Source organism: Tachypleus tridentatus, chromosome 4 (genome assembly GCF_004210375.1).
Source record: "Tachypleus tridentatus isolate NWPU-2018 chromosome 4, ASM421037v1, whole genome shotgun sequence".
NCBI lineage: Eukaryota > Metazoa > Arthropoda > Merostomata > Xiphosura > Limulidae > Tachypleus > Tachypleus tridentatus.
This window is the reverse complement of record NC_134828.1, coordinates 27,819,615-27,833,450: the sequence shown is the minus strand read 5'-3', so window position 1 is coordinate 27,833,450 and position 13,836 is coordinate 27,819,615. Positions and strand designations below refer to the sequence as shown.

The window sequence follows — 13,836 nt, the reverse complement described above, 5'->3', positions numbered from 1 at the left end:
AGAGTATCCAAATTGGTGTAGTTTATTACACCATCAGAGTATCCAGATTGGTATAGTTTACTACACCATCAGAGTATCCAGATTGGTATAGTTTACTACACCATCAGAGTATCCAGATTGGTATAGTTTACTACACCATCAGAGTACCCAGATTGGTATAGTTTAAAACATCATCAGAGTATCCAGATTGGTATAGTTTAAAACACCATCAGAGTATCCAGATTGGTATAGTTTACGACACCATCAGAGTATCCAAATTGGTATAGTTTACTGCACCATCAGAGTATCCAGATTGGTTTTGTTTTACTACACCATCAGAGTATCCAAATTGGTGTAGTTTATTAAACCATCAGAGTATCCAGATTGGTATAGTTTACTACACCATCAGAGTATCCAGATTGGTATAGTTTACTACACCATCAGAGTATCCAGATTGGTATAGTTTACTACACCATCAGAGTATCCAGATTGGTATAGTTTACTACACCATCAGAGTACCCAGATTGGTATAGTTTAAAACATCATCAGAGTATCCAGATTGGTATAGTTTAAAACACCATCAGAGTATCCAGATTGGTATAGTTTACTACACCATCAGAGTATCCAAATTGGTATAGTTTACTGCACCATCAGAGTATCCAGATTGGTTTTGTTTACTACACCATCAGAGTATCCAAATTGGTGTAGTTTATTACACCATCAGAGTATCCAGATTGGTATAGTTTACTACACCATCAGAGTATCCAGATTGGTATAGTTTATTACACCATCAGAGTATCCAGATTGATATAGTTTATTACACCATCAGAGTATCCAGATTGATATAGTTTATTACACCATCAGAGTATCCAGATTGGTATAGTTTACTACACCATCAGAGTATCCAGATTGATATAGTTTATTACACCATGAGAGTATCCAGATTAATACAGCGTGTACATTGCCATTTTCTTGTATCTTTATTTATTTCGTCAAATGGTCAGATTATTCTTTTATTTTTTAATTGTTTACTTGTATTTTCAAATATATATATTTCAGTTAGGGAAATAAAGATGTAACTTCGCCCAGGGTTCTTTCTGTTAATGAGTATTGACGCCGATTATCGGATCTATAACCTAAGTGAAAGGATGAATGCACTATCCATGAATTAATTTCCACGAATAGTATTGTTTTAATTCACTTGAATGTACTATAATTTATCTTGCATCACACAAACAATGCCAAATCTTAGATTTGTTTGATTTGATTCTCAAAAACGTTGATGATTTTTTTTCAGAAATATTCTCTTTTTTTTTTAAAGGGGAGTAAAATTTCGGATGATAAGTGTCTTCTTACAATCGTTTCTTTCCATTCAACAAGATGGAAAACTTTTCTTGTTTAATATCCTTATATTTATGACAAGAAAGTTACAGTCTATGCATTTACATTAATACCATTTCAACAAATGGTTTTGATTTACGTCATTCTCGAAACCGACGATTACTGTTGATGGCCAAAATAACTTTTTAAGTGTCATCTTCAGAGAGCCATTCTTCATAGCCCTTACTATAAACTCCCTTTTAGAGATTCATCCTTAATAACTAATTGTAGAAAGTCACCCTTAAGGATTATCCTACAAAACTCTTACTAGAAAGTCACTCTTAAAGAGCCATCCTTATTAACCCTCACTAGAAAGTCACGCTTAGAAATATTTTCATTCATAACTCTTACTAGAAACTCGTCCTAGAGATTTATATTTCATAACTCTTACTAGAAACTCGTTCTTGGAGATTCATATTTCATAACTCTTACTATAATGTCATTATTAGAGACTTGTCTTTTACAGCTTACTAGAAACGTGCTCTGAGAGAATCATCCTTCATAACTTACTATAATGTGATATTTAGAGTAATTCTTCATAACTCTTTTTACAAAACCACTCTAAGACAATCACTCTTCGTAACTCTTGCTAGAAAGTCATTCTTAGAAAATTTTCCTTCGTAACTTTCTAGAGAGGTTTAAATCATTTTAGTCAACAAACCCCACGTTGATTTATCTATATACAATAAGTTATTTAATGAAAATTCTTTCAGTGGTTATATTTGTTTGTACAGGAGCTCGAAGAGGTTTACACTGACCTAAGTCAGACTATATCCGAGTCCATCTTGTCGGCTGCCAGTCTTCTGTCAAACAAGGTAAACAGTCCCTTTGTGCTATAAATTTAATAAAAATATTCGTTTAGATAGAGTAACTTCACTCGATGTACTGCTAAAGACTGAGAACTCACCGTGTAGTGTCTTTCTCTTGTGTTAAAATAATGACTGTTTATTGTACTTATACCAATCATACAGTGAATACTAACAATAGGTTAGTTGAATTACAAACAATATTGATCAAACTTGTATTCGACTCATAAACCATAATACTAAAAATTATTGTTTAATGTGTTAGAGGCCGGGCATGTGCTAATGGTAAGTGTTCCAGGCTGCTGATTGACAAGCTAAGACTTAAGCCGCCATATGTTGCTCCAAACACTGTGCACACTTTCATTAGAGAAGGCGATATAGCTATTTTCATTTCAGTCATTCGATAATGGTATGCGCATAGTCAACAGGAACTCTGCCTCTGATCGGCAGTTGTTAAGTCGTAAGGGCTACTTGCCTACCTCATCTGTCGTATATGAAATAACGTTATAATGAAATCGCTATTCTTTCATTATTTTAATATTTAATTTCGTTCAGAGAAAAAAAGAAGCTGACCCGAGTATCGTAGAGAAACATAAATGGTCAATATTTCCGCTTTCTGTACCGACATGTCTAACAACGTCTAACAAGAATGAACCAAGGCAGTAGAAGAGAAAGAGTTGAGGTCACGAGAGTGGTAGTTACGACAATGAAACAAGGCAGTAGAAGAGAGAGAGTTGAGGTCACGAGAGTGGTAGTTACGACAATGAAACAAGGCAGTAGTAGAAGAGAAAGAGTTGAGGTCATGAGGAATGGTAGTTACAACAATAAACCAAGGCAGTGGAGTAGAGAGAGTAGAGGTCATAGGGATGTTAGTTATAACAATGAAACAAGGGAACAGAAAGAGAGAGTTGAAGTCATGAGAGATGTTAGTTACGACAATAAACAAAGGCAGTGGAAGAGAGAGAGTAGAGGTCATGGGGATGTTAGTTACAACAATGTAACAAGGCAGTAGAAGAGAGAGTAGAAGTCATGAGAGATGTTAGTTACAACAATGTAACAAGCAGCAGAAGAGAGAGTAGAAGTCATAGGAATGTTAGTTACAACAACAAAACAAGGCAGCAGAAGAGAGAGTAGAGTCATGAGGATGTTGAAGTTATAACAATGAAACAAGGAACAGAAGAGAGAGTTGAGAGTCATAGAGAGTGTTAGTTACGACAAATAAACAAGCAGGAGAAGAGAGAGTTAGAGGTCATGGGATGTTAGTTACAACAATGTAACAAGGCAGAAGAAAGAGAGTAGAAGTCATGAAGATGTTAGTTACAACAATGAAACAAGACAGTAGAAGAGAGAGTAGAAGTCATGGGGATGTTAGTTAGAACAATAAACCAAGGCAGTGGAGTAGAGAGAGTAGAGGTCATAGGGATGTTAGTTATAACAATGAAACAAGGGAACAGAAGAGAGAGTTGAAGTAATAGGGATGTTAGTTACAACAATAAACCAAGGCAGTGGAAGAGAGAGAGTAGAGGTCATGGGGATGTTAGTTACAACAATGTAACAAGGCAGTGGAAGAGAGTAGAAGTCATGGGGATGTTAGTTAGAAACAACGAAACAAGGCAGTGGAAGAGAGAGTAGAGTCATGGGGATGTTAGTTACAACAATGAAACAAAGGCAGTGGGAAGAGAGAGTAGAAGTCATGGGGATGTTAGTTACAACAATGAAACAAGGCAGTGGAAGAGAGAGAGTAGAAGTCATGGGGATGTTAGTTACGACAATGAAACAAGGCAGTAGAAGAGAGAGTAGAAGTCATGGGGATGTTAGTTACAACAATGTAACAAGGCAGTAGAAGAGAGAGTAGAAGTCATGGGGATGTTAGTTATAACAATGAAACAAGGGAACAGAAGAGAGAGTTGAAGTAATAGGGATGTTAGTTACAACAATAAACAAGGCAGTGGAAGAGAGAGTAGAAGTCATGGGGATGTTAGTTACAACAATGTAACAAGGCAGTGAAGAGAGAGTAGAAGTCATGGGGATGGTAGTTACAACAATGTAACAAGGCAGTGGAAGAGAAGAAGTAGTGTACGTGAAGATGTTAGTTACAACAATGAAACAAGGCAGTAGAAGAGAGAGTAGAAGTCATGGGAATGTTAGTTACAACAATAAACCAAGGCAGTGGAGTAGAGAGAGTAGAGGTCATAGGGATGTTAGTTATAACAATGAAACAAGGGAACAGAAGAGAGAGTTGAAGTAATAGGGATGTTAGTTACAACAATAAACCAAGGCAGTGGAAGAGAGAGAGTAGAAGTCATGGGGATGTTAGTTACAACAATAAAACAAGGCAGTAGAAGAGAGAGTAGAAGTCATGGGATGTTAGTTACAACAATAGTAAAACAAGATGCAGTGGAAGAAAGAGAGTAGAAGTCATGGGGATGTTAGTTAACAATAAACAAAATGAAACAAAGAGTCAGTGGAGACAAGAGAGTTAGAGTACCAATAGGGATGTTAGTTATAACAATGAAACAAGGCAGTGGAAGAAGAGAGAGTCATAGGGATGTTAGTTACAACAATGTAACACAAAAGGAAATCATAAGGATGTTAGTCACAACAACAAACCAAGCAGAGAAGAGAGTCATAGAGTCATGGGGATGTTAGTTACAACAATGTAACAAGGCAGTGGAAGAGAAGAAGTAGTGTACGTGTGGATGTTAGTTACAACAATGAAACAAGGCAGTGGAAGAGAGAGAGTAGAAGTCATAGGGATGTTAGTTATAACAACGAAAAACAAGTAGAAACAGAAGAGAGCAGTGGAAGAGAGAGCTAATCAGGGATGTTAGTTACAACAATGAAACAAGGCAGTGGAAGAGAGAGAGCATGGGGATGTTAGATTCATGGGGATGTTAGTTATGTTAGTTACAACGAAACAAAGGCAGCAGAAGAGAGTAGAAGTCATGGGGATGTTAGTTACAACAATGAAACAAAGGCAGCAGAAGAGAGAGTAGAAGTCATGGGGATGTTAGTTACAACAATGAAAAAACAAGGCAGTGGAAAGAAGAAGTAGAAGTCATGTGGATGTTAGTTACAACAATAAAACAATAGAAGAGAAAACAAGGTTAGTTATAACAATAAAACAAGCAGAGAAGAGAGTAGAAGTCATGGGGATGTTAGTTACAACAATAAAACAAAGGCAGAAGAGAGAGAGTAGAGGTCATGGGGATGTTAGTTACAACAATGTAACAAGGCAGTGGAAGAGAAGAAGTAGTGTACGTGTGGATGTTAGTTACAACAATGAAACAAGGTACAAGAGAGAGAGTAGAAGTCATGGGGATGTTAGTTACAACAAACAACAAACCAAGGCAGTGGAAAGAGAGAGTAGAGGTCATGGGGATGTTAGTTACAAACAATGAAACAAGGCAGAAGAAGAGAAAAGAAGTCATGGGGATGTTAGTACAACGTGCGGATGTTAGTCATGGGGATGTTAGAAACAATGAAACAGAAAGAGAGTAGAAGTCATGGGGATGTTAGTTACAACAATAAACAAAGGCAGCAGAAGAAGAGATAAATGGGGATGTTAGGCAACAATAAAACAAGGCAAGAGAGAGTAGAAGTCATGGGGATGCTAGTTACAACAATGTAACAAGGCAGTGGAAGAGAGAGTAGAAGTCATGTGGATGTTAGTTACAACAATGAAACAAGGCAGTGGAAGAGAGAGTAGAAGTCATGGGGATGTTAGTTACAACAATAAAACAAGGCAGTAGAAGAGAGAGAGTAGAAGTCATGGGGATGCTAGTTACAACAATGTAACAAGGCAGTGGAAGAGAAAAGTAGTGTACGTGTGGATGTTAGTTACAACAATGAAATAGGGAACAGAAGGAGAGTTGAAGTCATGGGGATGTTAGTTACAACAATAAACCAAGGCAGTGGAAGAGAGAGAGTAGAGGTCATGGGGATGTTTGTCATAACAATAAAACAAGGTATTAGAAGAAAGAGAGAGTTGAAGTATTGTGAATGGCAGTAGAATAGAAAGAAAATATAAGTCCTGGTAATGAAAAATCATGAAACAGGTCAGTAGAAGAGAAAAAATGATGGCCTGGAGGATGATAAGAGGAATTCATGGTATCAGGAAATTTAGACATTAAAATTTTGGGTAGAAGAGAGATAACTGGTGTAAGTTCACAATAAGAAAAGGAGATCTTGCAAAGAAAGGTGTGTAAAGTTAGTCCTGTATATGAACTTAAGTTGATGTCATAACCTGTATCTCTAGGCAAAATGTATATGAACTTAAGTTGATGTCATAACCTGTATCTCTAGGCAAAATGTATATGAACTTAAGTTGATGTCATAACCTGTATCTCTAGGCAAAATGTTTTGACTTTATATCTTTCTCTTCCTTGCTGACCTATAGACTTTATAATATTTATATCCTGGCTGATCTGTAGATTTGATAACCTTCATCTTTAGGCTGATCTATTGACTTTGTAACCTTCATCTCCTGGCTGATATATAGGCTTTGTAACCTTAATCTCCTAGCTGATCTATAGACTTTGTAATATTCATCTCTTAGCTGATATATAGACTTCATAATCTTCATCTTCTGGCTGATCTATATCATAACCTTCATCTCCTTGCTGATTTATAGACTTTATAACCTAAAATTAAAGTACAGTAGTGAAAAATATTTTAAATTAATGCATTTTTTGCATGTTTCAAAACACTTAAAATACTACGAATATCGTTAAAATGTTAGTAAATATGTAAGCGATTTATTTAAACAAATGCACTGTATGGTTCCCCTTCTTGGCTTTGTTGAAGTCAGAAGAGAGAACTTTCAAGTAGCTTCAGGCCAGCAGCCAGCTTCCTGGAAAGGGGGTATTTTTTTATAAATATTTGAACTTTTTGGATCTTAGACACGCTATCGAATAAATTTCACCTGTAGCGTCACCAGTGTAGGTAAGACGGATATAGCAACTACAGAATAACTTCCAGTTATTTCTGTGTTTTTATCTTCACCATCAAACGACCTCACGTGCTTCGTTACAAATGTCTAAAGACATCCATGAAACAGGAATGTTTAGGAAGTACCTCGATTTCTTTAGCTGGGCAACAACACACACACACACACACACAGATAAAACATTTTCACAATCACCTGACGAGCATTTTATTAACTATTTCTCACATATTACAAAATAAATAAGGATAGATTTAATTTAATGTAATTTTTGATAAAGCTATTATGCACTGATCACTGATAGTACTATTTGTAAAACATGAGTCTCAGCAAGGTATAAACATTACGTCACCAAGCACCTGGTGGCTAGAAGCAGAAGCTCTATGGAGCTATTCGTATATTAAGTAAACGTCGGAAAAGATTTCCGAAACAAGTAGAATTTCTGCAATGACGTTTCGTGCGTTCGTCACGTGACTTTAAGTTTAGACTATGCTTTATGCGGAAGTGACATCGATTCTAACCAATAATACAATTTTCACAATATTATCTCACCAATGTTTTCAATGCCCCTTTCAAACAACATAGCACTATGAGGCTTCTGCCAAAAAAAGATTCGACTTTCGTAATATTTTAGTCCAACCACAGTTTTTACAATAATTCTAATCAACAGCGTGATTTTTCCGCTGTACTTCCGCCCAATAATACTGTTGTCTGCAGAACATTCATTTTGCCTTTAACAATTTATCACTGTCCACATTTGTGAACTGATCGTGTTTATCTCGAGGTCTGCCTTTATCAAGCATCCTACTTACTGTATAGTAAAACGGATTCGTTTGTTTGTAATTAAGCACAAAGTTACGCAATGGGCTATCTGTGCTTTGCCCGCCACGGGTATCGAAACCTATTTTTAGTGGTGTCAGACCGCAGACATACCGCTGTACCACTAAGAGGCAGTCAAACGAAAATGGCTACAACAGTTAATGTTAACGTATTTCAAATCCTATTATTCGAGTAAAACTCGAACCGCGTTTTACTATAACTAAAACCCAGTTTTACTATTACTAATAACCAGTTTTACTATTACTAAAACCCAGTTTTACTATTACTAATAACCAGTTTTACTATTACTAAAACCCAGTTTTACTATTACTAATAACCAGTTTTACTATTACTAAAACCCAGTTTTACTATTACTAATAACCAGTTTTACTATTACTAAAACCCAGTTTTACTATTACTAATAACCAGTTTTACTATTACTAATAACCAGTTTTACTATTACTAATAACCAGTTTTATTATTACTAATAAAACCAGTTTTACTATTACTAATAACCAGTTTTACTATTACTAAAACCCAGTTTTACTATTACTAATAACCAGTTTTTTTACTATTACTATTACTAACCAGTTTTACTATTACTAATAACCAGTTTTACTTTTACTAATAACCGGTTTTACTATTAATAACCAGTTTTACTAACCAGTTTTACTAAAACCAGTTTTACTATTACTAATAACCAGTTTTACTATTACTAATAACCAGTTTTACTATTACTAAAACCCAGTTTTACTATTACTAAAACCCAGTTTTACTATTACTAATAACCAGTTTTACTATTACTAAAACCCAGTTTTACTATTACTAATAACCAGTTTTACTATTACTAATAACCAGTTTTACTATTACTAAAACTAAAACCCAGTTTTACTATTACTAAAACCAGTTTTACTATTACTAATAACCAGTTTTACTATTACTAATAACCAGTTTTACTATTACTAAAACCCAGTTTTACTATTACTAATAACCAGTTTTACTATTACTAAAACCCATTTCTACTATTACTAAAACCCAGTTTTACTATTACTAATAACCAGTTTTACTATTACTAAAACCCAGTTTTACTATTACTAATAACCAGTTTTACTATTACTAAAACCCAGTTTTACTATTACTAATAACCAGTTTTTATTTTAATAACCAGTTTTACTATTACTAAAACCAGTTTTACTATTACTTACAGTTTTACTTACTAATAACCAGTTTTACTATTACTAAAACCTAGTTTTACTATTACTAATAACAAGTTTTACTATTACTAAAACCCAGTTTTACTATTACTAATAACCAGTTTTACTATTACTAAAACCCAGTTTTACTATTACTAATAACCAGTTTTACTATTACTAAAACCCAGTTTTACTATTACTAATAACCAGTTTTACTATTACTAATAACCAGTTTTACTATTACTAAAACCAGTTTTACTATTACTAATAACAAGTTTTACTATTACTAAAACCCAGTTTTACTATTACTAATAACCAGTTTTACTATTACTAATAACCAGTTTTACTATTACTAAAACCCAGTTTTACTATTACTGATAACCAGTTTTACTATTACTAATAACCAGTTTTACTATTACTAATAACCAGTTTTACTATTACTAAAACCCAATTTTACTATTACTAAAACCCAGTTTTACTATTACTAATAACCAGTTTTACTGTTACTAATAACCAGTTTTACTACCACTAATAACCAGTTCCAACTTTTTGGTCAAGTAAGAGTATGTGAGAAGTTAGTAATGATTTTTATTTATTCATGTATGAACAAAGTTTATTAACCACTTGAATTGATTATCTTTAGTTTATTAACCTCCAAAACCGTTAACCACTTGAAGAGATCATCTTTAGTTTATTAACCTCCAAAACCGTTAATCACTTGAAGAGATCATCTTTAGTTTATTAACCTCCAAAATCGTTAACCACTTGAAGAGGTTATTTTAGTTTATTAATCTCCAAAACCGTTAACCACTTGAAGAGATTATTTTGCTTATTAACCTCGAAAATCGTTAACCACTTGAAGAAATATTCTTTAGTTTATTAACCTCCAAAACCGTTAACCACTTGAAAAGACCATCTCTAGTTTAGCATCTTCTTAAACGTTAACCACTTGGAGATATAATACTCAGTTTATAAACCTGAGATCGTTAACCTTCAATGTGTGACCTACTGGAATGGTTAACGTTAGACTTAAAACACCCTTTTAAGAATCACCTTTTAGTTCACGAACTTCTGTAACCGTCAAACTCTAATAGTGATTAATGTGTTTATTCTATAACTCATAAAATGATGTAGTTTATTAATTTTTACAGAATTAAATGTATGTATATAAAAAATCGTATTTTCAGATAGAACATACATGTTTGACAGCATTAAATCAGCTTTACGTTGTTTTTTTCTTTAATAGGCTAGAGAACAAGGTGACCACTACGAGAATATCTGCAGTACAAGCCGAGCGGTCAACAGTGAAGCTGATTTGGCCAACTTCATCAGGACACTCAGTCCAGATAAAGCCCCTCCTCCAGTTTCTCACCACCCATTTACTCTACCCATTTCAGAAAATGAGTCTTTCCAAATGGTACGTTTTAGTGGTAGAACGACCAGTGTAAAATTTTAAAAGATAGGGAGTGGTTCCATATGGAATATGATTCATAAATTGGTCAAGTGCAAATAAGGAAGTAAAGAGTTATTTTAATAACGTAAAACGTCTAAACATAGATACAAGAAAGCTATGGTACATAAGACCTCTATTTTATAAAATTATTTCATTTATTACTCTAGCACGAAGCTCTTCCCCAACTGTTTATTTATGTAGCTTGAAGACTGGGACCTGTTTAGCACTTTGCCTTCGTCAACGTCTAACTCTGTCTTAAGAATGTAGCTGATCCATGTTAAAAGTATTTCGTTGTTGTATCGGAAGTACTTAGGGTTAGTTTCTCTATTTAAATCACTTTGCTGACTTGCTTTTGTTGTTGCTGGGTTGTTAGTTTTTTTTTCCCAAGAACCATTGTGATGTTTAAGTATTCTACTGAACTTTTGAACCTTAGTAACACTGCAGTGCACTTATACCAACTAAGCCTGACATAACTTACCCCGATTATACGATGGAAAACGTTTAAGGATGTCTTTAAAAGATGAGATAGTTTTTGATATTCGCTTTCAAATGTAAAACAGCGAAAGACGAGAGCTATTTCTCAAAGCGTTGCTGTGGTAACGGGGTTGACAAAATGTTCATAAAACAATTTGTTTGAGATGTACTCCGAAAACGAGAAGCGATAAAACAAGGCAACAAAGATGGTGGCTTGAAGTTTGGCAACATTAATCAAATTCCTTTGTGAAAGCTTTGACTTATTTGTCTCCTCCAGTAATCTTTCGAATATATTTCTTTAGCTGTTACTACAATAACTTAACATTTCGACGATAATGTAATGCGTCAACAGTTTTTATTCTACAAAATATCTCGAATCTCTAATATGTTAACAGTCCAACAAAACCAAGATAATCAATCGTTGTTCTACTAATAATGATTTGGTTTCAGCCAGAGTTATTGTACAGCCAGATATCTACACCAATAGACAAAAATAAAATACTGATCGTGCTTTGATATGAACCAGAGCCAATGTACGGATATTATATATAACAATAAACAAAATTAAGATACTAAACATGATTTAATATACGGATATTACTAAACAAAAGACAAAATTAAAATACTGAACATGATTTGATGTACGGATATTACTACAACAAAATACAAAATTAAAATACTGATTTGGTTTCAGCCAGAGTTATTGTACAGCCAGATATCTACACCAATAGACAAAAATAAAATACTGATCGTGCTTTGATATGAACCAGAGCCAATGTACGGATATTATATACAACAATAAACAAAATTAAGATACTAAACATGATTTAATATACGGATATTACTAAACAAAAGACAAAATTAAAATACTGAACATGATTTGATGTACGGATATTACTACAACAAAATACAAAATTAAAATACTGAACATGATTTGATGTCAACCAGAGTCAATGTACAGATATTATCTACAACAATGCAAGTATTTTTTGTAATTAATAATACTTATCAGGTTTAAAGTCTGAAGCTAGCTGGTTTTATTTGTTTCATTTCTTGTCGCTTCTTTAAAAGCTTAGTGATAGGTGCAAGACAGAAGGTGAATATGAACATTTTAACAGCAACAACTCTAGAACCTTGTGGAACATTCCAACAGTAACAACTCTAGTGCCTTGTGGAACATTCCAACAGCAACAACTCTAGTGCCTTGTGGAACATTCCAACAGCAACAACTCTGGAGTCTTGTGGAATATTTCAATAGCAACAACTCTGGAGCCTTACTGAACATTCCAGTACCAATAACTCTGGAGCCGTGTGGAATATTTCAATAGCAACAACTCTGGAGCCTTACTGAATATTCCAGTACCAATAACTCTGGAGCCTTATGGAAAATTCTAATAGCAATAACTCTGAAGCCTTATGGAACATTCCAATTGCAACAATTCTGGAGCCTTATGGAACATTCCAACAACAACTTTGGAGCCTTATGTAACATTCCAATAGCAACAACTCTGGATCTACATAAGTTGACTACCTTCTTGGAAATGTGTTTCATTCCATATAGACCAGTGGTTCCCAATCTTTTTTATGCCCCGCACCCCTAAAAAATTTTAATACGTTCTCGCACCCCTCACAGTAATTATGTATTTGAGAATAAAGTTGAAGGTGGCCAAAACAAATGTTATCTCGCACCCCTGGTTTGGAACCACTGATATAGACGAACAGAGAACTGTGTTGATAAGGGCGATGACCGAAAAGACTCGAGAGTCGACCCCTAGACTGTTTCTTTACCATGCCATTGATCATAACCGTTTCTATGATAAGCGAGAGACGAGGTGAAAGATCCGTCTTGTTTTTACTGAGAAACACAAACTAGAGAATCGTCTGATTTTCAGAGCTTACATATCCGTTTATTTTTCATAAAAAAAAAATCAAGCCAACAGCTGTATCATAGTTAAATTATATCTCAAGACTCGCTTAATACATTGTAATCGGTCTACAGTCTCGTCTATCACAAGATTATAACTGTTGTACAGTCACACATATCACAACACTATAACTATGTTGTACAGTCACGTACATCACAACATTGTAACTGTTCTACAGTCACACACCTTCCAACATTATAATTGTTATACAGTTACACATCTTTCAACATTGTAACTGTTTTACGGTTACATTTAATGAATTTCTTACGACGTTTAATCATACGTCCCTGTTTCTAACGTTGGCCATCTAGGACTCGAACTACATTCTCCAAGATGTCCTGGTGTTTGACCAACTATCTCTTCCTCCTAAGCCTGAATCTCTGCGAGAAGAAATTGGAAACCTAGAGTCTCAGATTCGACAGCTCCAGGAGTCTTTGGACTCTCTGCAGAGATTACAACAGAGGTAAGTTTTAAAGTAATTATTCATTTCCACTACTGTCAGTGTTAATTCAAATTTAGTTTCATTATTGTTGTTAAAGTAGTTCATACTCTGAACGTGAAATAGTAACATGCAAAAGGAATTATTAAAAACCAATTCTTTTAATGTACGAAGAGATAAACGTCACATAGCATCTGCAGCTTATGTTTAAATATATCAGCTAATAACGTTCTACGGTGTTAAAACTAAAAAAAAATGTATTTACTAGTCCAACTACAAGCTATGTCAACAGTCCTACGGTATTAAGACTAATAAGTGAGTCTTTATTATTCCAGCTACAAGCTATGTCTACAATTCTAAAGTGTTGAGTACATTTAGGGAATATTTATTAACCCAGGTACAAGCTGTATCTCCAAAGCTACG

The 13,836-nt window shown here is 34.4% G+C and overlaps 1 protein-coding gene across 7 annotated transcripts in view; it reads left to right on the top strand.

The window, feature by feature from the left end:
• Stacl (SH3 and cysteine-rich domain-containing protein) overlaps positions 1-13,836 on the top strand; it is a 171,201-nt gene that overhangs the window by 97,907 nt on the left and 59,458 nt on the right. For all 7 annotated transcript variants that reach the window (XM_076497426.1, XM_076497428.1, XM_076497427.1 and 4 more), the window contains exons 6-8: positions 2,094-2,174; positions 10,369-10,539; positions 13,286-13,437. In XM_076497426.1, coding sequence (XP_076353541.1) covers positions 2,094-2,174; positions 10,369-10,539; positions 13,286-13,437 — 404 coding nt within the window. The remainder of the gene's footprint in view (positions 1-2,093; positions 2,175-10,368; positions 10,540-13,285; positions 13,438-13,836) is intronic.